Source organism: Engystomops pustulosus, chromosome 8 (genome assembly GCF_040894005.1).
Source record: "Engystomops pustulosus chromosome 8, aEngPut4.maternal, whole genome shotgun sequence".
In the NCBI taxonomy this organism is placed as follows: Eukaryota; Metazoa; Chordata; class Amphibia; order Anura; family Leptodactylidae; genus Engystomops; species Engystomops pustulosus.
Genome location: NC_092418.1, coordinates 72,074,867 through 72,100,857, shown reverse-complemented (window position 1 = coordinate 72,100,857; position 25,991 = coordinate 72,074,867). Strand labels below are relative to the sequence as shown.

Here is a 25,991-nt window from a genome sequence, read left to right as displayed (position 1 = left end):
ACGAGGACAGCGATTCATTTTTGTATTTTATCTGTACCTTCTATATACTCTCTGGGGGTGAGTTGCGGGTACAAAACCACCCTCTTCCCAGGTTTAAGTTATGAGAGAGAATGGAGATTGAAGTAGAGACTGAACTATGAAATATGAAAAAGTTATTAGTGCTAGAAGATGGCAAAATGAATTTTTTTTTACATGGTTTAAATTTTTGTAAATGTATAAATGTATAAAACTGTATAAATTTATAAAAAATGTATAAATTTGGTATCCCTATGATTGTACCAACCCAAAGAATAAAGTGGACATGTCATTTTGGGTGCACGGTGAAAGCCGTAAAATCCAAGCCTATAAGAAAAAGCCTTTTTACACCAATTTCACTGCATATGACATTTTATTCCTGCTTTCCATTACACGGCATGGAATATTAAATACCGTCACTATGAAGTGCAATTTGTTACTCAGAAAATCTTTCATACAGCTGCAGTAAAAAATGAAAATGCAAAAACAAAAAAGGGCCTGGTCATTAAAGGGTTAAAGATATAAAAAGAATACACCCGAGCTCCTCATATACCACCTTTGACAGCTGTATTATACCAGTTGTGGATTTAAATAAGTTATTTATAACAGCATATCTGCTTATATGTTCACCCACCAGCTCCTGAGAGTTCAGTTTAATGTACCATGATCAATTGTTTTGCACCAGTACAATACATAATAGCAATATTTAATAGACTCCTTTACTATAATTAAAGGGAGAAGATATCATTTCAGTTCTCATAATTGTTTCGCCTTCTGACACAAATATAAACACCAAAGGATGAGCCCCAATGTCAGCAATTCACTCTATTAATTTAGAATGTTCGATGCGTGTGATGATCCAGTCTGGTTTAACTCCTTGCGTAAATTCTCTGAGAAACCTGGAATGACAAAAAAAAAAAATAAACATAAGAGAGAGAACATGAACTCAACTTAATGTAGATCAGTGTGGCAAACATTAATTTTACTAAAACTCAAGAAGATTCCATATGTAAAACTATTTTTTGGTAAACTACAGAATGGGAGATTTATAAGAAGCAAAACTGTCCTAGCAACCAATAGCACCACAGCTTTAATTTTATAAACCTCTGTGGGAAAAAGACAGCTGATTGGTTGCAATGAACAAATAGAACATTTTTTGTCTTAAGTTGTCTAAGTTTTGTCTAAGTTACGATTCTTAGGGGACACTGTAGTAACCAACCATTCTGTAAAGCCTTTGTGTCATTTTTTGAGTAAATAAAAAGAAAATTACAGAACAATAAATTAATAAACAATAAGGGAGGCAATTTAGGTAATTTTTAGCTGTATCATAGAAAATACACCATCCTGACTCAGATGACCAATTTCCATCTCTTTACATGTCCTAAGTTATATGGAGATGTAATATGACATCTATAGAACTCTATATAGATACAAACTTGAACGTAATTAAGGAAAGGAAAAGGAAAGGAAATCTACCGTTTGTTTTTATGCATTATGAACCACACATATCTTGAGAATGCTGTAGCTACACTGATGCAGAAACATATCTTGTTTAATCCCTGAACCAAGTGGCTTGGGAAATCTGGGTGCAGACTGCCTTCCGTACATAAAAGAGCTGCTTGAACTGTCCAGACAGGACTTATCAACCTCAGCTGGGGGATGGTGCAGCGATTGATAACTTCTTCCTGTCAGGGACAACATAGTGATGACATATGCTCGGCTTATGCTGGGCAGGACAAGGTTGAAGCAGCGCATAACTAGGGTAAGAGGAGAGTGCGGGGCTGCCGCAGAGCCTCATTATCATAATTGTTTTTCAGCAAAACCAGTTCAGGGATTAAAAAAGCTATGTTTCTGCATCAGTGTAGCTACAGAATTCTCAATGTATGTTTGGTTCATAATGCATAAAAGCAAATGGTAGATTTCCTTTAAAAATAAATGTTACTAATTATAGATAATCTTCCCCAACAGCAATCTATCAGAGATTTACATAAAAAAAAAAAAGAACTAGAGCTTCAGACTTCTGGATTCCTGATTCCAAAGAAAACGCTGCAACTCCAAAAGATCTCACTGCAGACGGGAAACTTATTGCAGACGCAGCTTCTATTTACTTTGATGAAAGCTGTGCCTGCAGAGAGCCAGCACGACCACAACACTATAGAGGGAGCCGTGTGCTCCCGGCACCATCTGTATGGTCAACCCATCATAAAGACAGCACATATTAGTACCTCCATGGAAAACCCCATGAACGTAAACAATGTAATATAATAATTGTATCAGGCTTCTTACTCATAGTTTGCAGTGAGTATGCGCTTACTGTCCTTTGCATTTTCATCTCCCATTACTACTTGAAACACTTTTGTTCCATCTAGCTCCTCATCAGGGATATCTGCATACGTTAAGTACCAAAAGCGCATGAGAATTCGGACAAATTTTCTTCCTAGAAGAAAAAGATAACACAAAATACTCATTAACTTACTAAACCATAAACAATTTTGAAATCATGAGGATCAACCTGCATGGGACAATTATATAGCATCATAACCTGCAGAACTTCTCAGATTATGGGGTACATATACAACCACAATAGACATTAAAGAGCAATAACATAGTCAGATCATACAACAGGAATGAGGACCCTGCTTGCAAAAGTTTACGGTCTATGGAAACATAAAAAACTTGCATCACACCATGAATTTTTGCTTTTAAAAAGCTTTTCATAGGCATCTTGACGGACTATGACGGACATTCCTTTTATTCTATGGGTTAGTATTGGGCATGTTGGGGAGCTAGGATATCATGATCATGATATATATTTGCCTTCCAGGGAAAGGGATATTATTATTATTATTATTTTTTGCTATATTTTTTTTACAACTCTTTTAGGCCCCCTAAAAATCCTTAAAAGGTCTGGTCACTCATACAATGGGGCAGATTTATCAAGCTGTCTGAAAGTCAGAATGTTTCTAGTTGTCCATGGCAACCAATCACAGCTCCCCTTTAAAATATTCATCAGCACTGGTAAAATGAAAGCTGAGCTGTGATTGGTTGTCATGGGCAACTAGAAATATTCTGACTTTCAGACAGCTTGATAAATCTGCCCCAATATGTTGCATTACCATTCTTATAGGATGTATTAGTAAATGCCAAATGGCAGGCGACAAAGTCTTGGAGAGGCTTTAAACGCTTCTATGGCAACCAACTGGGGTTCAACCACAGAATCTAACAGGAAACAGACAAGGAACCCCTCCACACAGCGCTCCTTCTGATAACACAGCATTTTAGTGGAGCATATCAGAAACCACAAAAGGAGGGTCACAGACACGTTTTGAGCTATTAGCTCTAAATCAAAGTCACAATCATATAAAGTCAATAATTATATGACCGGCAGAGTTCCCACTAACCTTTCTCCAGAACAGAAATAATACTCTTCTTACCATTTTTAGGAGTATTTTTAGCTTATGAGCAGTATAGTGTAAATGGTGTATAGAAGGCTATACTTGCAGGAAAATAATTACTGACTGTTTTCGGTGCTTAACCCCTTAATGACCGCCCTATCAGGATTCTACGTCGGTCATTAAGGGTACTTCTTCTGACGTGACGCCTTTCTACGGCGTCGCGTCAGAAGAAGATTTCGGGACATCGGGTCAGTATAGTGCCGGTGTCGGGCTGTGATATCACAGCCCAGACCCGGCACTAACACCCGGGATCGGAAAAACTCAGATCCCGGGTGTTTAACCCCTTACACGCCGCGGTCAAGCATGACCGCGGCGTGCAAGTGTGTCCCCCGTGGATCGGACCCCCCCGGTGTGCTTACCGGGGGATCCGATCCCTCCTGCCGCTGCCCCGGGTCCCAACGAGTGACCCGAGGCTGTCGGCATCTCTTCTCGCCGGGTCCTGCCTTCCTGGCAGGACCCGGCTGTAAGTAACTGAGCATGCGCTCAGTAATATACAATTTTCCCGTAATATACAATTTTTCATCAAACACCATCACAAAAAATGTTCTAAAAAGTGATCAAAAAAAGCTACGTTCCCTAATATGATACGACTGAAAAGAACAACTCTTTTCGCCAAAAATAAGCCCTCAACCAGGTCTGACAACAGAAAAATACAGAAGTTGTAGTTGTCAATAGTAAAAACAATGTGATATTCTCCAATATTGGTTTTGCTCAGGAAAATTGAGCAAAGATAAGAAAAACTATATAAATGAGGTATCACCGCAATCGTAGTGAACCAGAGAATAAAGATAAAATATTATTTTTACATTACGGTGAGCGGGGGGAAAAAAATGCTAAAAATCCAAAATAAAAATTGATGATTTTGTTTGTGTCCCCCTTGAAATAGTTAATAAAATCTCATGAATAAGCTATAGACCCCCTAAATGAATTATCTATACATTGTATCGCATCCCGTAAAAAATAAGCCCTCATATGTTTGCATTACCAAAAAAAATAAAAATGTATAGGTAGTACAATGTGACAATACAAATCTGCTGTGAATGGCACCTCCATTCATTCTATACTTGGCCGTGCGCCCATACAGAAGTTTACCACCACATATGGGGTATCAGTACACTCTGGAGGAATTGGGCATCAAGCGTTGCAGTGCGTTTCGTCATTTAATTTATTCTGAAACGTCAGTTTGGCCTAAATGAATGTATTTTCCAAAAAAATTCCATAGTTTCTAAATCGCAGGTCCATATTGTTTTAACCCATGTGAAACACTTAAAGGGTTAATGGACTTAATAGAAGTTGTTTTACATACGTTGAGGGGTGAAGTTTCTATAGTGGTGTAATTTATGGGGTTTTACTATTATTTAGGCCTTTCAAAGTCACTTGGAAGCTGAGTTTTCCCTCAAAATGTGAGTTTTGGGGATTTTCATTAAAATGAGAAAAATGGCACCTAAAGTTCTGTGCCTCATAACATCCTAGAAAAGTGAGAGGATGCATAAAATATCATTCCAACATAAAGCAGACATTCCGTAAATGTAATTTATCAAGCTTTTTGGGTAGTTTTACTTCCTGTCTGGAAAGCAGAACATTTCAAACTTGGAAAATGAAGAATTTTTACAAACTTTTGCCAAATTTTCACTTTTTTTCAGAACGAATCGCAAAACGTATCACTTAAATTTTATAACTAGCATGAAGTACAATGTGTCACGAGAAAACATTCTCAAAATCACCGGGATATGTTAAAGCGTTCCGAAGTTATAACCAATTATCGTGAGACATGTCAGATTTAAAAAATCGAGTCTGGTCATTGAGCTGAAAACTAGTGTCGGTGATAAGGGGTTAAACAACCAATTTAGCAATTCCAGTAATCTTGCACCACACATTAAATAAGGGGTGCACAACCTCAAAAACTTCAATCAGACTATGGCTGACTCCACAGACACCCGCAGATAAGACCAAGATTAGTGTTGCTATCCCTCCTCAGATCAGACCATGACAGGCAGCATGGACTACCCAGACCAAGCTGTGGACTCAAGAGAATATACCATGAGTGACATCACTGACCCCCAGACCATACTAAGGCTGACGCCTCAGGCCTTCACAAAGTCGAGCCACGGCTTAAGCCTCAGCCCTTCACAAAGTCGAGCCACGGCTGACGCCTCAGCCCATCACAAAGTCGAGCCACGGCTGACGCCTCAGCCCATCACAAAGTCGAGCCACGGCTGACGCCTCAGGCCTTCACAAAGTCGAGCCACGGCTGACGCCTCAGGCCTTCACAAAGTCGAGCCACGGCTGACGCCTCAGGCCTTCACAAAGTCGAGCCACGGCTGACGCTTCAGCCCCTTCACAAAGTCAAGCTACGGCTGTTGTTGCAGACTCCGGCAGAGCAGAAAAGTAATTTGGATCCAGTTAGATGTAAGAAGTAAAAGCCTTTATTGTGATATAACGAGCGTCCAAAGCATATTCACAAGATATTTAGGGCATAAAAGCTCAACACGTTTCAAGCAACAATTGTGCTCTTAATCATGATTGTGTCCAGCAGAGCAGACCCCGGCAGTCCCCACCACTGGCCAGGCTACAGCTGGTGCCGCAGACCAAGCTACGGGTGACGCCTCAGACCTTCACATAGTCATGCCTCAGGCCTTCAGTCTGTGTGTATGAGATACTCCTATACACATGGCCTATATAATGATGTGACACCCCTGGTGCTGGCTCTTTTGTGTGCTTCCTGGTGCTGGTGCCCCCTACAGCCTATGTGTATGAGATACTCCAATACACATGACTGACAGCCTGTATATTGATGCGACACTCCTGGTGCTGGCTCCTCTATGTGCTTCCTGGTGCTGGAGGCCACGATCCCTGCAGCCTGTGTGTATGAGATAGTCCTATACACATGACTGACAGCCTGTATAATGATGTGAGGTATAATTGTGTAATGGCTCCTCCATGGGCTTCTTGGTGCTGGCCTCCACGTCCCCTGCAGCCTGTGTGTATGAGATACTCCTATGCACATGACTGACAGCCTGTATAATGATGTGATACTCCTGGTGCTGGATTGCCTCTATGTGCTTCCTGGTGATGGCGCCCCCTGGAGCCTGTGTGTGTATGAGATACTCCTATACGCATGACTGCATCCTGTATAATGATGTGACACCCCTGGTTCTGGCTCCTCTAAGTGCTTGCTGGTGACCACGCCTCGTGAATCTATGTGTATGAGATACTCCTATACAAATGGCTGCATCCTCATGCAGCGCTTTAAAAAGGCACAGTAGGGGTAGCTAATTTTGTGAGACCTCTTTGATAAAGGTTGAATTAAATTTTTTAGCCCAAAATATTATTTTATATAGTCAAATGAGTGATTTTTGTGTTTTTACCTTCCCACTGTAGGACTTACAATTGGGATACCTTAACACATTGTACAATAAATTGCGGTACTTCTGTCCTGCAATGTATTGTTTCTGTCATTGTTTTACTGACAGTCTGCCTTTTAGAGCCAGTCTTGGACCGTACATGCACCATTCATGGCAGACAGAGAGGTCTTCATCTGACATCCGTCTGGAAAGGAAACCTCCGGTAGATCACGATTAGGGGGCTGGGGGAGTGACAGATGGAACTGTCAAGTAAGGAGAGATCTCCCTGCTGGGAAGAGGTAGCAAGGACCAGGCTGTATGTCAATGTGCCAGCGCGATCCTGAGGCAGAAATAGATTGTCCTGATGTGGCAATGGCCCACTAATTAGGATGATTTATATTGTCCTGTGGCGTTAAAGGAAATCTACCAACAGGATGAAGGATTGTAAACCAAGCACAATTACATGCTAGTGTGCGCTCCCTCTGGCAGGATCTCCACTTATTTTGACCTTCTAAAGCCCTTGTTTTTATGAAAAAAAGGTTTCAAAAATTATACAAACAAGACTGAGGGGCTCCAGGCTCCATTGACATCTACTGAGCCTGGAGCCCCTCGGGGTCATTTGCATATTTTTTTCATAAAAATGAAGGCTTAAGAAGCAAAAATAGGGCAGATCCTGCCAGAGGGAGCATTCACCAGTATGTAATGCATGTATCCTGTTCACCAGGATTGTGGTTTACAATCCTTCATCCTGGTGATAGATGTCCTTTAAGCAGATAAAGGGGTTTACCCATAAAAGAAAGTTCTCAAATTTTAATCCCCTAGTGATGTTTACATAAACGAAGATAATTTTTAATCCCATACTTCCGACTTTTACTTTTCCGTTTTTGGTCCGATGACTAGTGATGGTCACTGTAAGATTCAAAAGTTTGGGCGGGCACTAGCTGAGTAGACACTTCATGATTCCTCTGTGCTATGAGATGCTGTGTGCCGACAATGTGCTTAAATTATCACGGTACAGGGTTTAGCTACACTTTTATTTAGCTTCTCACGATTCTACCAATACCTGACACATAGAAAAAGAGAGATGAGAGAACAGAGTCATGAGATAGAAGACACTATGACACACTTGTCTCTGCTGCCTCACCTAATCAATAAAACACACAGTCAGGTCTGATATATCACCCCCTTCCCTTTGGATCCAGAGCTTATCTTGTTAGCAGAGCTGCTTCTGTCTCCTCTACAACTGCTGTGAACCGTGTAGAAGCACAACGCTACTGAACCAGGAAGTGCCCTGTCCCCTCCTACCCCTCATCCTGCTATACAAGAGAAGCTAAGGGAATCTTCCTGATCATAGTCAGGAGTTTACAGTCGGATCCAGGGACAACCAAATTGTAAACATCAGGACTGATAGAGACAGATTGGTATTAAATCTGTGAAATGCTATATTTGTTAAAAACATTGAATCAGAGAAAGTATTATTTTGTTATATATTTAAGAATCTTATCTTCGTAGGAATACCCCTTTACATAAGGAAGAAAGGCAATGAGAAAGAAAGACATAAGAACAACTTTGTACATAAAACAATATTACATAGTTTTCTATAATCATCTCTACTATTGATTTTAAATATTTTGTGAAAAGTTTACTTCTACATCACAATCCACAGGATGACAATATGAGTGTGCAAACACAAACTAAGTATGTGTGCATACTAACTTTAAAATGACATATGTTTTAAATCTACGCTGTAGATTCTCCCTTAACATGCTGATCCTGCCCATAACAAACCCCAAGTAACATAAAAGTAACATAGGCAGAACAAATGAATTAGCATGATGTAATTTAGAGTGCAGTTTATAGATATACATACCAAGTCCACATACGTTGTTGACATATTTCAAATACCCATGGTGGATTAACCATTACTATTCATTAAAAGAGTGTACTGTACCTTCCACATACCATCATCATCATAATGAATAGCAACATCCCCAGGAAAGGAATACATAATCTCATCTGACTCAGCAGCCAGAGCTTTCCTACAGTTGTCCGAAAGCACGGAGCATTTTTCCTTCAATTCTTTCAGCATCTGCAGCATAAAAAAATGTGTTGGTTATGTTACAGCTATTATTTTCTGTAATAAAAATACTTGCACATGAAATAGCCAGAAGTGGATTAAAGAAGAATGAGGTATGTGCTGCATGTGCTCCATGTGCTGCTTAGAACTGTGTCCTGTGCTGGTTTTATGCACCAGCATCAGGACCTGGAGAATAAATGCACCAGGAAACATAGAAAACCCAGGAGCACTACAGTTGACAAGTACTTACCACTCCTGGGTCCTCTCCTCCTGCCACTCTACTCTCTATTGTGACCTGATGCCGGAACATCCAACAGAGTGGAGCGGGAGAGGACCCAGGAGCAGTAAGGACTTCTCAGCTGCACTCAGCACTACCCGGGCCTCCTGCACCAATAAGTGTTTCCATCAGTTATGGAAGTGCTTATTGGACTTCTTTGTCAGCAGGGTGCAGACCGCAAATGGAGGCTTGACAGGCCTAATGTGGCATGGGGTGTGCAACCCTCCTACTACTGCTAGAGTGACCAGAACTCGTGACATTTTGGTTGAACTGGAATCTTGAGTTTGGCTTTCCGACACCACAGACCTGATATAAAGATGGATTTCAAGCAGAACCCAAAACTTCTGCACATTGCTTTCTCAATTCTCCTTGGTATTCTAAATTATTATTAAAAAAACTTATTTTGTATGTCGGTGCCATCTACTAGCCCTGTTCTTGGTTGCATCGAGATTCTAGTAACAGCCTAAGATTACCCTTCATGAAGTACTGTGCAAAGTTTGTTATAATCAGTAAAAGTCTTTGAAGACAGAGATAAACTAACATCACAGACCTAGTTGGAACTTACACATACCTCACCAGCCACAAGATTCTCTAACGCATCATATTTGCACTGGGACAGCAGTCTGGATACAAAGGAGAAGGCCTGAGGAATGGAAAATACAATACCATCAGCTCTTAGTGTTACAGCAGATCTACCAGTGAGATAATACAAGTACATGGCCTGTGATCACATTTGCATTTAAAGGACAATTTACAATGTGGGCAGAAAAAGTGCTGCAAAATTATACACACCGTTATAGTAAATGGGACATGTCTGGCTTCAGGTGACAGAACATAACCAGAGCTTATGTCCTGTTATTATTATCCCTGACTCAACAGAAAAACAGAATGGCCAAATAAACCAGTCAAATATATTTAATAAAAAATGTTGTTGCCTTGTTTAGTCCTGACGGGATTACAGTGTGAATCGAGTGAATTGTGTATCATTAATTTCTATATTGAGAAATACAAGGCGATACAGTGGTTATTTCTCATAGGAAACTGTTGTAAAGTACTCTTTCACTGCATCTTGATTTGTGACATTTTGGGGGCAAGATGTAAACTCCGGCCCTTGTCAAATATATCACTTGGCTCCAGCAGGCGGCAGTGCTGCTAGACAATACTTTGCGAGGTCCTGTCTGGTGCGGGCTATAGCTAGTACACAGGAGCAGGGCAGGGCAGAACACCCAGAGCCGCTGCACTCCAATCTCGGAAATAGCCACATTCGTGCCCTTCCATGCCCACTTGGTTTGGCGTAAGGGGAAAAATAGTCACAATACCAGGCTGTGTGCCAAGAATTCAGGGGTTGCACACCAAAAAACTGGTGTACAAGCCCTGATAAATACCCCCCCACATATTAGTTTTAACAGTAAGAATAACAGTTGGTTAGGCCTATTACACACGAACGTATGCAGCCCCTGTACATGTGCCCTATGGTGGCACAATCCAACGGGCTGCACAAAAGCAGTGGATGAACGATGTAGATATAAAAGGGGGGAGGGGGAGCGTTCCCTCTGCAGGAACAGCTTCAACTGAACTGTTGACTATTAAAGTTTTGGCGCTGGTGTTTGACTGGCAGAGGAAACTTGCATGCCTTAAATTTCTATATATTGCAGGCACTGTGTGCAGCCCGTGGGATCGTGCCACCAAATTTGTGTGTAACATAACTTTAGAGTGCATGATAAATCTGGAACACAGACTGTCTGTCTAAAGGTTAATACGCAGAATACTTTTAGTTTCCACCAAAGATTAGGCACAAAATGGTGTTTAACCCCAACAGACTTTTTAGTTAAAAAAAAAAAAAAAAAAAAAGCATTCTTATGCCACATTCTAGATCAGTGATGGTGAACCTTTTACAACCTTTTACAGAGCGAGTGCCCAAACTACATCCATAATCCACTTATTTACTGTGAAGTGGCAGCATGGAATTTTAAAGAGTTACTTATTGCTCCCTGTTCTTCCACATCTTTCAATTGTATCTGCCACCTGAGGCCATCAATACAGTTGCCAGAAGGAGGGCAAATTCAAACTCTCATTGTAGCTTCTCTCCAGGGCCTCTATCTACAGAAAGAATGGTGGGTCCAGCAGGACGACCTCCAAAGATAATGCACTTCTGTCAACACCTTCTTACTTTCGCAGTTCCAAAGAGCTAATAAAGTGTCGCTTTAAAATAGCGCTGAGAGCAGCATCTCTTAAGTTGAAGATTCAGTGTTTGGTGAACTCAGTCCTTGGACAATGGCCTGAGTGCCCGCATAAATGCCACCTCTGGCACCCATGCCATAGGTTCACCACCACTGTTCTAGATCATTCTGATGCAATTCAACAGTCTGAACTGTGGGCACCTGACTCCCTACACCCTGGATAATGTCTAGAAGAATCGAATATCATAGCCAATAGGCTAATCACGCAGCGCTCTGCCAAACAGGATTTACAATAGACAGAAAGTACCAAAACAAAAAGGCTACTAACGGGTCTAGTAGCTTCCCTCTCATATACTGTATATGGGGGATAGTGGTAGAGCTGCAACCTCTCCTGATATTCGACAGCACAGATATCCCAAGAATTTCAAAAAGTTAGTAGTAGATACAGGAGTAGGAGCCTTTATTAACGGTTTCTCTGATAGGACGATGTGTTTCTGGAGTGTACAACCCCCTTCGGGTCCATTATGATGCGCAGGCTGGGTATAAAAACCTGGTGTGCCGCCATAAGGTTAATGTAAAAAATGGCAGTGAAATTCGAGTAGTCCAGATGCAGAGAGCTAGGACCCTGGAAGAAAGGTAATGGGGTCTATACTACCAATCAGGCTTATATTAGGGGAAAATCTCCTGACCCTAAAAATGGCAGCCAGAAAACTCCCTGGACTTGTAGTCACTGGTGCCAGATCTCTGCCCCTTTCTCCCATGTTCTTGTGATGTGGAGATTCTAGAATGAGGGAACCCCCCACCTCTAATCAACCTTCCCCTTCTACCCTTGAGAGGGACACTAGGGAGCTGTGGCTGGGGTCACCCTAATGTAAGTAGCACCCATGCTCACTTGCTTGGCCCCGTCAGTGAACTCTTCTATGCTGAAGTCCCGGTCCAGGTATGTTCTGATGAGGAAAAAGTAGATTCTGGTTCTAAACCAGATGATGGGGTTTGGGACTCCGACGACCACCACTTTGTTGTCGGAACCGGTGTTTTGGCTGCTGTACCCGCGCGTGACCGCCAGGGGCCCCGGGGGCTGACGAGTGACTGGCGGCCACACATGTGGGACACGTGATAGCGGACATAGCGGAGACCTGACACAGAAACGGGACAGCCGGGACACCGAGCGCAACATTGTGCACCCGCTAATGTGTCCCCCGGAAACATCTCCCACACAGAGAGGTCCGGGCAGGAGAGTGGTCACATGACTGTGATGTAACGCGAGAGCTGCGGCCGGTTCCTGCAGGACTGCTTCCTCATGACTGCTGCTCCTCCATAGTCCCGATCTGAGAGGTAAGAAGCTGCGGGTACACCCTGACAAGACCGGGGTAGCTGGAAATCCATGATTCCCGAATACGGCCACTGGGTGGCGTTGTAAGACCAGTCATGTGCGTGTTGTGGAGATGAGGGTCTGTAACAAGGGGATGAGTCTGTTCACACTTATGAGAACCCTATGCGGTTTTACGTGTAACATTATTATAAACATGTCATTTTAATGCCGTTTTGGATTGTAGCTACTAATGTATATATAAAGTGTGAATGTACTTTAACAATGGGACTAAGATATACTGATCAACTTTCCCGAAACATTCCTGAGGTTCCAGGGAAAAGGACACCTTATAGGAGGGTTTACACTTCTGACAGACCGCACTGGTGCCCTGAGGCTGTGTTCACACGTTGGACTTCCGCAGCATTTTTAAGGATGCGGTCACCCTCTGTTTAGAAACAGAATAAAAGCGCACGGGTCGATCGCAAATGCGTTTCTATCGGTAACCAGCACCTGGTGTCTTATATTTTTTAAATGCAAGACACTTCTACATATATACACAACTTCCTATTTCTCACTCCTTAAAGGGAATCTGTCATCATGAAGACCATTTTACAGTGATGACCAGTTTCAAAATGGCATTTAAAGGGGTACTCTTGTCTGGGCATTTACATTCAGTTTAATCTGCTATATGTAAACATTTCTTCATTTAGATGTTATTTAAAAATTTTTACTTGGGTGAAGATAATTTCTCATAAATGTAGTCATTTGGTGCCTTAGAAACAAAACTGTGTCCTTGGATACGACCACAGCCGTCCTGTGGTGATGAACGCTGAAGACAGGTGGTCAGGCAGAACTCACTAGCGCATGTCTGGCCTCCGCTGCTAAAATGTGAGGCGGTCGTATCCGAGGAAGCCATCTCGTTTCTAAGGGACAACATGGCAACATTTATGAGAAATTATCTTCACAGAGGAACATCCAATTGAATAAATGTTTACATAAAGCAAATGAATTAAATGAAATCTGAATGCCCAGATGGGAATACCCCTTTAATGCTGAAAACAAATAATTTTCTGGTTAATTCCTGAATAGTTTTAATCCTTTAGAATCATTTAGGTTCTGTTACCTGACTCCCTGCCAGAATTCATTGCTGATTCCAGGGGTATTTCAAATTGAAATAGCTTTCTGCTCTCCAGCATCAATCCTCCGTTCAGCATCGCTCATCTCCAAACCATCCATCCCATATGTGCTCTCGCCTCCTACCTCCCTCCGCATATGTCGGCTCACCAAAGCAATTGATAGTAAAAATAATCTGTATTTATATAGCGCCGTCAAATTCTGTGGCGCTTTACAGATTAGTGATTCTTTTTGGGCAGAGAAGGATGAGTCAGTCTCTCCTACTTATCTCAGACATGTAAACACAGATCCATAAGAGTTGGCAGACAACACAAAAGGTAGTAGAAGGAATGGAGAATGAACTGAATAAGTTCAGGGATGATTATTCATTTAGTAAAGGCACATGGCCAATTTAGGTAAAAGAGTGGCCAATCCCTACTTAGAAGACCTTCTATTTTTTCATAACCTTCTTACAGATTTCTGTCTTGTGTTCTGTACTTAGACAGTATGGAGTTCAAACCAACAAAAATCCTGGTACCAGAATACTCTGAAGTGAATAAACACAGGTTTCTTCATGAAATCTATAGTCTGGTAAGTGTTCTTCAAACACATAATCTCAAGATCACTATGTAACACTACATTTTTGATGAACTGTTTTGCTGTCCAGAATTTGGGATACAAATGAGGCTGCATTCACACATTTGGGGACATTTATTATGCCTTCTCCACCAGATAACTGACGGAGAATACATGAAAATCTCCCCTTCTCCACCATCTTTTTCAACCACTTTGCGGTGAGCAGGGCAGATTTGCCATAAAACCAGCAGAAAACCATAGACCATAGCAGAAAACTCTACCAAGTCAGACCTTGTCCAAACAAGCCGCCCTTGCAGAGACTGCACCCGCTTCTACTAAGAGGCCGGAATCCTAGCCTTAAAAAATTATGTAGAATTGCCGCTTTAGCCGAAATCCCAACAAAATATGTGACTATTACTAACCCATACACACTTGGTGAACAGTTGGTCCAGCACCTCACACTTTCTACAGTTGGTAACACTCACTATTACAGACGGTCCCCTACTTAAGAACACTCCACTTACATACGACCCCTAGTTACAGAGACCAAAAAAGTTCTGGCTGGGATTACAATGATAAAATATACAGTTCCGACTTACATACAGATTCAACTTAAGCACAAACCTACAGACCCTATCTTGTATGTAACCCGGGGACTGCCTGTACTTGTTCATTGCTTACATTTTAGATAAAAATATGAAAAGAAATCTGTGGGACTGTGCACAAATATAATCTTTTATTTTTTTAAGAGAAAGCCAGCTGTACTTAAAAAGTTGGACTTGGGTGTTTGTAAAACCCAATGGACTGTGGATTATTTAAGCAGAAAGGGTGGAGGACGTGAGGTGAAGATTCATGTGTCTGAGGTGCCCCAGATGGATTTCCTTAAGAAGAATTTCATTTACAGGTGATTAAATGTATAGAGCTACAAGTTTTCTAATATCAGGGACATATGGCAAAGTCTTAACATAGATATGTTAAATGTCCATTGTGCACCTTGTGTTCCTGGCCTATATGGGCTATTCTGGCCATGTGTGGTTAAGTTTGCATGCTGGCGGTGCCAACCAGCAATCAACTTATATGCTCATGGTGCCCATAAACCCTGTGCCCTGGCCACAAGTTGCATGCAGTATTACTGGGCTGTACTTTAGTTTAACGCCAGCAGCACACACCCTTGTTCAGTCCTTGCAACATAAACGATGGCCTTTCTAGATTTCACAGCTCGACCACAGTGCAGAGGATGTAACTCCGTACATCACATATCACTATGAAGCGCAAGTCCATAAAATCCATCCAGTGCACAGTCCAGGATTCACAGAGAATGGGACTGTGCCATTGGCTAAGCAGCATCTAGTGCTAAAACTGCAGAGTACAATAGAAATGGCGGACCACTCTCGAAGTGGTCCGGCGTATTCATGAGGATGCGGGATTAGCATAGTCTGGGGAAGAGGCAGCGCCTCAAACCGCCCCCTCATGAATACGTTTGTTTTAGTACTAGATGCTGCTTACTTTATTGCCAAATTTCTGGGTGACAGGTCCTCTTTAAAACGGGAAAAAATGCAGGTCCATAATGTAATTTACACAGGGAGTAGTCCTGTTAACTCCATTACTTTATTTCAGGTCACTGCCATTTGATGTATTTGTACATAGAGCATCTGCAATCAAACACAAAGAGTTCTTTATATCAGAGGTAATTTACATGAAAAGTTCTATCATTGCAGATCTATTTTATTTTATCACTGCGTTTCTGTCTCTATGGTAGTAAACATCGGGACTAGTCCCTCACACATACCTTCACTGTATACTGAGCTGTATACCTTATTCCCATATGCCTCTGCATGGAATTGCACACTGCATTAATCCATACAAAAACAAATATACAAATGAGAACCAATATGTAAGTGGCCAATCTTTTAACATACAGTAGCTCTATGGCAGTGGTGGCGAACCTATGGCACGCGTGCCAGAGAAGGCACGCAGAGCCCTCTCTTTGGGCACGCGCACCATCTCCACTGCCGTCTCCATAGAACTGGCCAGGCAGGAAAAGCTGCCGATCACCGAGAGCTCAACAGATCACTGTGGGCTGCATCAGACCTGCTCTTTGCTCAACAGTACTGCCTAGAGACACAGCAGCAGGTCAGTGCCTGCTCCGCCCCTCCACTCTCTCTCCCTCCCCCTTCAGCCCCGGGAGACAAGCAGAGTGAGTGATAGAACTGCTGGAGCTTACAGCAGCCTGTGCCCAGTGAGTACAGAGAAGTGCAGCAGGAGGGCTGGAGCTGCTCTGTGTGTATTACACAGGCAGCAGGCAGGTGGCTGCTAAACAACTATAGGTGCTTATTGTTTAGTGTCCCAAACTGCCCTGTATGACAGATGTCTGTGGCCACATATCTACTGCCCCTGGCCCAGATCTCTTGTCACAGTGCTATGCTGCCAGTGACCCCGGGGTGCACTGCACTGCCCTCACTGACAGCAGGGCACAAGTGCCCCGAGTTCTGGACCAAGGGAAGTGTGTGTATATATATATATATATATATATATATATATATATATATATAATATGTATATGTGATGTTTTGATGGTAAATTCACCTGCCTGATTCCATGTAGATTTGCTGTTCAGTGCTCCCAACCTCCACCCTACAATATACACATTACCCTACACACACCCTGCCAAATTCAACAATCCTTCATATTGCCCCTGTGTGGAGGTAGTGTTTCTCGCTGGATGGGGGTAGTGATCCCCGCTGGATGGGGGTAGTGATCCCCGCTGGATGGGGGTAGTGATCCCCGCTGGATGGGGGTAGTGATCCCCGCTGGATGGGGGTAGTGATCCTCGCTGGATGGGGGTAGTGATCCTCGCTGGATGGGGGTAGTGATCCTCGCTGGATGGGGGTAGTGTTCCTCGCTGGATGGGGGTAGTGTTCCTCGCTGGATGGGGGTAGTGTTCCTCGCTGGATGGGGGTAGTGTTCCTCGCTGGATGGGGGTAGTGTTCCTCGCTGGATGGGGGTAGTGTTCCTCGCTGGATGGGGGTAGTGTTCCTCGCTGGATGGGGGTAGTGTTCCTCGCTGGATGGGGGTAGTGTTCCTCGCTGGATGGGGGTAGTATTCCCTGCTGTATTTGCTCCTGCTTTGTGATATAATTGGTGATGTTGGACTTTCTTTAGTGGTCTGTTTATTATCAGTATGGTGGTATTTATCTTGTTGTACTGGTAATGGTCATCATGTGGCAGTATTATATGTCCATTATAGAGAGGTATGGTGTGATTTTAGGCTAAATAGACGTGTTGGCACTTTGCGATGATTACATGGACTTTGGTTTGGAGTTTGGGCACTTGGTCTCTAAAATGTTCGCCATCACTGCTCTATGGATTCATGCATTTCTGTGCAGTAAATCTGCAGTGTTATACAGTAACGATGTAACACAGTAAAGGTTGTAAAATATGAACCTCCTTTTGCAGCCTTCACTCTTATGGGAAAATGTTGCCAAAATTTGCAAGAGTGTCTGGGAGAGTATCATGCTACCATTTAGCTAGCTGAGCATTTGTGAAGTCAGATATGTCTGCACAGAAAGTATTCAGACCTTTACATTTTTCATTCTATGTTTCATTGTAGCCAATTAGTAAGATCAAAAAAGTTCTCATTTGTTATCTCAATAATGTACACTGTGCACCCCATATGAAGAAAAAAAACAGAAATATAGATTTTTTTTGATCATTTATTAAACAACAAAAACTGAAATATTACATGGTCATAAGAATTTAGATCCTTTGCTGTGACACTCATATTTAACTCAAAAACTGTCCATTTCCTTCTGATCCTCCTTGAAATGGTTCTACTCCTTCATTGGAGTTCAACTGATTGGACTTGATTAGGAAAAGCACACACCTGTCTATATAAGATCTCACAGTGCATTTCAGAGGATACCAGAATCATGAGGTCATTAGGAACTGACCAAGAAGCTCAGAGACAGAATTATGGCAAGGCACAGATCTGGCCAAGGTTACAAAATAATTTCTGCAGCACTCAAGGTGCCTGAGAGCATTGTGGTCTCCATAATCCTTACATGGAAAAAGTTTGGGAAGACCACAACTCTTCGTCGAATGGCCGTCCAGCCAGACTAAGCAATCTTGGGATAAAAACCTTGGTGAGAGAGGTAAAGAAGAACCCCAAGAACACTGTGGTTGAGCTCCAGAGATGGAGTAGGGAGATGGGAGAAAGTTCCACAAAGTCAACTGCAGCCTCCACCAGTCGGGGCTTTAAACTAGAGTCCGCCGATGGAAGTCTTTCCTTAGTACAAGACGTATGAAAACTTGCAGTTTGCAAAAAAACACACAAAGGACTCCCAGACTATAAGAAATAAGAGACTAAGATTGAACTCTTGGTTATGGGAGTGGGCTAGGGCAGGGCATTTCTGCACATTTGCAATAGACCGCAAACGTTCAAGCTTGAACAGTCACTGGTAATATTGTAGTTGTATGCCAGCAGGAGAATACAACAGGAGAACCTGGAGGCTTGTGATGTATTTTGCAGTGCCGGAGGAGCGGGATTTCATCACACTTCAGCACACAAAACACTCCTCCCACTGTCTATGCTGTAGCATTAACATGACGTGTGATCAGAGAATTGAGGTGCAAGCTGTGCCTATACCAGGTGTATATACCCACACCTACAATGTACCGTCTTAAAAAAAAAAAAAAAAAAAAAAAAAAACAGGACTGTAATAATATTCTGTCAGCTCAGCATTTTTACATTTTTCTATTTGTTAGGATGAAAAATATTATCTCAGATCCTTGGGTGAAGACCCTCGCAAGGTAAAAAGTAAGCATTATATTAAAACTATTTAACAACAGTTTGATTTCCAGGTCTCCTCATGTATTTATTTTTTAACATAGTGGTTTGGGCATTACCACCCTTTTTCATTACTCTGCTTCTTCGATCTGTCTGTAATCAGGCAATCTATATACATCCATTATTTATTTAGAATAGTGATGTCTGGCTGCAGAAGTCATCATCATGGCAGCATCATGTCACAATGCCAGTAATACAGCACATGGCGACTGAGGTTGCGCAGCCACATGTAGCATTCTGGAAAGGCGATTTATTGTAGGCTATTTTCACTCTTTGACCATTTTCACACCACATTTCTTGCCTCTAGGATATTGCAGACATCAGTAAACAATTTCCAGAGTTGGCAGAAGACATTCAGATTCCAGAATTCTTTGAGAAAGACAAGTTCTTCTCCAGCGTGTTTCGCATCAGCTCCCCCGGACTCCAGCTCTGGACACACTACGATGTAAGTATTGAAATCTAAGCCTGTGGGTGGAGAACATCTCTCCCCAAATTATTATACAAATGAATTGTTATATTTCAATTAATTTAATAAGAGTCCATCAAGCTGAGACACTTATTCCCATCTAACATTTATAGGTGAATCAGAAAGAAGATGCTATTATTATTCATTCAGAGCTATTTGCAACAGGAAGTCCATATATTGGATGGCAGTTTTGTAGTTGGTGTAATACTGTCAATGCTAACTGATATATTTCTACAAAATGATGGCTACCAAAATTGACAAGGTGACTGGAGTTTTATTTAAAAGGAAGACATGTTCATTTCCTATCATCTTTTGTCAGGCAGATAGAGGGCAGTACTCAAAACCTGGTGGATTAAGTCCTAAACAACCACCAGTCTGTTATCCAGGGCAGTTTTTGGTTGACAATGGTGACATTGTATATTGTGGAGCAAATGCTACATTTATGCTACAAAGAACCTAAATTCTATTGGCAGGTTTCCTTTTGTTTCCACTCTATCCATTAACAGAACAGTGGAAGAGTTTCCTTTAGCCATGTGCCTTAGAGCCAGACATATGATACACATACAGCATTCACTTGAAGGTTATGGTATAGAATGAATGTACTAATACAGAAGTGTCTTCATGGATGGGTATATATATACTGTACATTGATGTTCTTGATTTGATGTTTATGGTTCAACAAAATTTGTATTATTCTTATGGGATTGTCAGGAGACCTCTGTTGAGATGAGATGACATGACATTATAGTGTGATGTCCTAATGGCTACCCTTGTTTTCCTGTCTCTGACTTCAGTGTCTTGTACTTTTAGGTCATGGATAACTTACTCATTCAGGTGACTGGAACAAAAAGAGTGGTTTTATATAGTCCACGGGATGCTCCATATTTATATTTATCAGGTACAGCAAACAATAAAAACAAGTCTTTTATACTAAACACTGCTATTCCAACCCCATGATTTAACGTTAATAAGACCAAAGTGGTAAAATTCTGCTCTACAATGCATGCACTTTGTGAAGGGTTTAGTGTCCTAAAACATTCATTTCATGGGAAATATACTATCAAAAATCCATCATTATAAACCAGGGAAACTTAGTCATAGATCCAGGCAACTACTCTGTTAGTACTCTAATAGTATTAAAACCTCAAATTAAAGCATTTGTAAACCAATGTATAAACATACTAAACAGAAAGCCTTTCCTGATTCAGTCAAATACATGTAATCTGTAACCTCACATAAGAAAAATACATGCCAATCAATAACAAGCACAGGAGAACAGCAACTAATAATGACATAAGAAGACATATCCTGCAATACCATACCAGCCACTAGATGGTACTATATGTAAAGATAAACCTCCTAGGACAGTGATGGCTAACCTATGGCACTGGTGCCAGATGTGGCACTCAGAGCCCTTTCTGTGGGCACCCAGGCCATCACCAGAGAGGACTCCAGGTATCTTCCTGCAGTCCCAGACAGCCCAGGACTTGCTGTGCACGGATCTATTTTAAAGTGACAGCTGTACCTGGGACTATTTTGTGCTTTATTGTGTCCTCAGGTGCTGGTATCAATGAAAACTGTGACAGAAGGGAGTATAAATTACAAATTAAATTTCTGCGCTGGCACTTTGCGATAAATAAGCATGTCCTGGTTGTAGTTTGGGCACTTGACCTCTAAAAGGTTTGCCATCACTGTCCTAGGACATCTCAGGAGAAATATCCAGAAGTGGTCCCCACAGTAAAAGTATAATAATGTGATCCAAAATGATTAATGCTTATAATCTCCCAAAAACATTCATGATCTAAATACAAAATGGATAAAGCTAATACTATTAAAAAATAAGCGACAATATTGATTGCTTGTACAGAGACCACATCAATAGTAAATCACATGAGGGGAAGGTGAGGGACATGGCTAAATAAAGTGCATAGAGCTAGTATGAACGGTTAACTTTACCCAGGGAGGTCGGTGAAGCACCATAGGAAACTGACATCAACACGGAATTAGTACAGAATGTGTCTTTTTTTTTTATGAATCAGGAATGGTTTTGTTTGCAAGTTTAAATAATATATATGTAATGCACAAATCTGTAGATAATTATTTCATTTCATATACTGTCTAGCAGTACACGGACCTATTGTATTTTATATTGCAGTTTTTCTTATGCAGACATGTGTTCCACAGTTAAAAGTAAAAACACATACTACATTTGTCTGGTACATGAGGAGCACATGGATACCATTTGTATGGACTGCAACGAAGAGACTATTTTTTTTTCTCTCTCTTATAATACTCTTATTTAATAGATGTATCCAGTAGAACCAAGCATTGTATATTACAAATGTTATAATGACTCAAAATGTTCATTCTAGGGTTGAACCAACAAGGATTGTGAATTCCTTTACTCTTGTCTCCCAAATGCAAATTTGTACATTATGTAGACTCCATGTATACCCTCGCTGCCTGTTAGAGAGCTGTACAGGAGAAGTCATCATGACAGCCCCCCCCCATTTCTCTTTACTTTCGATTTACTGCATTCCTTCAACTTAACTCATAAATATCTTTGTTTTCTCAGTCTCTCTCTCCACCCCTCTCTCCCCAATCCCCCCACAGTTTATTAGAAACATTTAGTTTATTACTCTCCAATTTAGTCTTTTCATAGACCGACATTTCCTTAGTATAGAGAATCCAATCCCTCGCTGCTGGGGGATCTGTTGATATACATTTATTCAAAATAACTTTCCTTGCCCAAAATAGGAGTTTATTTACCCTCCCCTCATTTTTATATACATTGAAACTCCCCAAATTACCAAATATACACAATATTGGATTTTTAGGAAGAGGAGACTATCTTGATGCATTCATGTGTATTAACATGGGTGAACAATGGAACATTGAAAGGAAATAGTTAAGAATGTTTGGAAAATTCTATCCACTTGCAGTGTATTCTACATTTGTCTTGTACATTTAGTGGTGTCTGGAGCAATTGTGAAGAGTCATTTTATACTACTAACATTGTTGTATATTAACCTCAAAAAAACTTTCCAAAATTGAACTCTTTTCGCAGGTGACAAGTCTGAGGTTTTAGACGTAGATAAACCAGACTTGGTGAAATATCCACTTTTTTCACAAGCTAGAAGATATGAATGTACCTTACAAGCTGGAGATGTGCTCTTTATTCCAGGTAAATGGACAGAAAGAAAACAACAGTCCTGCATTTATGCAAATTATTGATTATTGTTCGTGAAGTGAAAAGTTCTACAATATACTTTTTGTATAGATTCCTCATAATTTTCCAGATCTCTGCTCGCCCTCATCATTAGGGAAGCTTTGTTTCCTTTCTGTGGATAAAAATCTCTCCGTTGTCATGAGACGTCACAGAAACTCACCTCTCTAAGGAAAACGTACGTCATGTAGCAAAAATCTTTAATCCAATAAATGTATAGAACAAACTCCAGGCACAAACAATTAAAAAGTGGTTAAATAATACCCCAAACAAACATAAGTGGAGCTAGGACCCTTATATACACCTATACCCCAAAAACACGTGGGACATGCACCACCATGTAAATATTTGCGACAGCTGTAGCATTGTTTATTGTGTTCATTTTTGTGTATATATTCTCACTTTTGGGTCTATTCAAGAATCTCCTGCACCATTCTATCTGATAGTGACAGGTCATTTTCGGTCCTCTAACAGATTATTGTTGACTTGTGGTCAAAGAGTCTGTTCACTGCATTTACTGACCCAATGGTGTCTTATTAATTTAGCTGTACCTGTCTTTTTGCCCATTTATTATTTTCAGAGGCAGTGTTTAGGGGATATAGGTGTATATAAGGGGACTGCATTATCAGGTGTCCTAGCTTATGTTTGTTGCTACATGACATACATTCACACAATGTATGCTTGCCGTACCGTAGTACATAGTAGAAAGATAGGACATGCACCATACCTCTCCCGTACGGCGTCGTGAGGACATAGAAGTGTATGGGGGACGTATATACACAGTATATACGTCCCCCATATGTTCGTGTGAATGTATCCTTAGTGTTGTCAGATGAATTTTTCATATGTCTAGCTCTTTATAGCTTTTTTGAGACCGCTCTGCTGTGCCACATGGCCATGGACAGATTACAATCCACAGGAAGTGAAAACTAAAGCTTTTCTATAGCAGGTCAGCAAGTAGAGAGGAATTGATCAAGCATATTGGAAAACCGTTTTAACTTTTCATTACATAAACTATATCATTTATTTGCTGAAAGTGGACAACCCGTTTAAATCATGCATTATCCCTTGCATGATAAATGTTGGGGTTACCCCCAGTCATTAAGATTGCTGTAACTTCAGCTTACATTGCCAGCTGCATGCTTAGTGCATTATATATCAGCTCATGGTTCTAATCGTGTATTTCCATTATGTGTCATCCTATTGCTTTAGCTCTCTGGTTTCACAATACAGTCGCTGAGGAGTTTGGAGTGGGAGTGAATGTCTTTTGGAAGCATCTACCATCAGAATGCTATGATAAAACGGATACATATGGCAACAAAGACCCCACAGCAGCCTCGAGAGCTGTGCAGATTTTGGATCGGGCACTAAAAACCCTTGACGAACTGCCAGAAGAATATAAAGATTTCTATGCTAGGAAAATGGTATTACGGATACAGAATAAAGTCTACAGTACAAACTTTGAATAAAATTGGTTACACGTTGTCTTCTTGTGTACATTAACCCTTACCATTGCAAATAAGTAGCCAGAATGTGGCAGTTATGTTTTTTTTTTTTTTTTCAACATTTTATTGTGGGCTTCAACTTTCTTTGGGTGAAATTACATTAGATTTTGTAAAGTTATATATATTTATATACACACACAAATTTATCGCCAAACCCTCTGTTATATAGAAATGGAGTTTTCCTGGGTAGCATGGGCTCCTGTTTCCCCAATAGTCACAGCCAGATTTCCCTGCTGCTCCTGTAGTCACATAGGCATATACATAATGAAAGTGACACCAGCTTTTCCAGGTTGACCAATGGCCGTGCACAAAACAATTCATCACTGGTGGTGAACCTATGGCACGGGTGCCAGAGGTGGCACTCAGAGCCCTCTATATGGGCACTCTTGCCATTACCCCAGGGCAGACTTCGCCAGACAGGACTCAAGGCCTCTTGCAGTCCCAGGCAGCCCAGGACTCTAAAAGGAAGCTACAATGATAATCCAAACTTCTTCTCCTTCTTTCTACTGTATTTGTGTCCTCAGGTGTCTATACAATTTAATCCTGTAAAAGAGCGGGGAGTAATAAGTTACTGCTTAAATTGTCACATTGTCACTTTGCGAAAAATATGTGGGTTTTGGTTGTAGTTTGGGCACTCTGTGTCTTAAAGGATTGCCATCACTGACTTAGGGGTTTTCTAAAGACTCCCTTTAACAAGTGCTTAACACCTACACCTCGGTCCATTTAAGTCAGATTAACACCACTTTGTGAATGTAAAAAAATAAAAATGATGAATCCACATGTGCAAGTGCAGCAGAATGTTTATTTTCTTACAAGGAGCAGAAACAAGACAATTTTCTTTTAAGGTACTGACAGAAGACTCTTTTATCCAGTTTCTCTCACTGTTAAGTACCCGTCCAGGTACAACACATTCATGGCCCAGTCACTCATATTTGTTACACATAAAATGGAATGCTATATATAACCAGGAAAAAGTAGCGACAAGCCGATTCAGAGCGGAGGATTACATGTCCATGTTGTATTACTATTCAATACTTATGTTCACAGAATATCAGCTTATATTTTGCAGCAGACAAAGTAAATGGATGATGAGTAAATCACGAAGAACATAGAAATCTCCTGCCGTCAGGGCCATGATGCTGACTGCACTGCCTGTATCCAAGCGCATAAAAGTGAATGTGCTCATGTGCTAACTACACAATGCGCATTGTGGCCAAAAGTCATCATGTAGACCCTAACAGGATAAGTTACAGGTACCTTTCCATTACGTCCCCCATGACGGCACCTGGAGGTTGCACCTTGACCTTTGGTAGGGACAGGAAGTTGCGAAAGATATAAGGCCCCTCCTCTGCCGCTGTTCCCCAGTGTATTCCTGTCCCTACCAAGGGTCAGGGTTGCGAGACCTCGTCTCTCCCCTTGGGGGGGGGGGGGGGAGGAATGAAATTAGAAACCCCCCCAGGACGGGCCGCGAGCGGGGGCTGTACCTCCCTTCCTGGCTGGACGTCTTGCGGGACGCGTCCTGGCTCCCCTCCTCCTGCGGCCTGGAGCTGAAGCCGAGGGGAGCATGGGTCTCTGGACCCTGGATGAGGTGCCCCCCGGC

The 25,991-nt window shown here is 41.5% G+C and overlaps 2 protein-coding genes across 4 annotated transcripts; one reads left to right on the top strand and one right to left on the bottom strand.

Moving 5' to 3' along the window:
• Positions 1–565: 565 nt before the first annotated feature.
• MAIP1 (matrix AAA peptidase interacting protein 1) lies at positions 566–12,525 on the bottom strand. Its single transcript, XM_072121181.1, has 5 exons — positions 12,241–12,525; positions 9,740–9,811; positions 8,777–8,903; positions 2,302–2,452; positions 566–914 (listed from the first exon to the last, which is right to left on the bottom strand). The coding sequence occupies exons 1-5, from the start codon at positions 12,523–12,525 to the stop codon at positions 836–838; spliced, it is 714 nt and encodes a 237-aa protein (XP_071977282.1). The 3' UTR covers positions 566–835.
• A 15-nt stretch (positions 12,526–12,540) lies between these two features.
• Positions 12,541–24,371, top strand: TYW5 (tRNA-yW synthesizing protein 5). Of its 3 annotated transcripts, none has more exons than XM_072121178.1 (9): positions 12,541–12,683; positions 14,276–14,364; positions 15,099–15,253; positions 15,967–16,036; positions 19,113–19,157; positions 19,502–19,639; positions 20,471–20,558; positions 22,728–22,844; positions 24,099–24,371. In XM_072121178.1, exons 2-9 carry the CDS (start codon positions 14,281–14,283, stop codon positions 24,353–24,355), a joined length of 954 nt encoding a protein of 317 aa, XP_071977279.1. In that variant the 5' UTR covers positions 12,541–12,683; positions 14,276–14,280; the 3' UTR covers positions 24,356–24,371. The 3 variants fall into 3 exon arrangements, with proteins under 3 accessions (XP_071977279.1, XP_071977281.1, XP_071977280.1); XM_072121180.1 differs by having other exon boundaries at positions 12,583–12,683; positions 14,280–14,364; XM_072121179.1 differs by lacking the exon at positions 12,541–12,683 and adding an exon at positions 12,754–12,778 and having other exon boundaries at positions 14,280–14,364.
• The last annotated feature ends 1,620 nt before the right edge of the window (positions 24,372–25,991 follow it).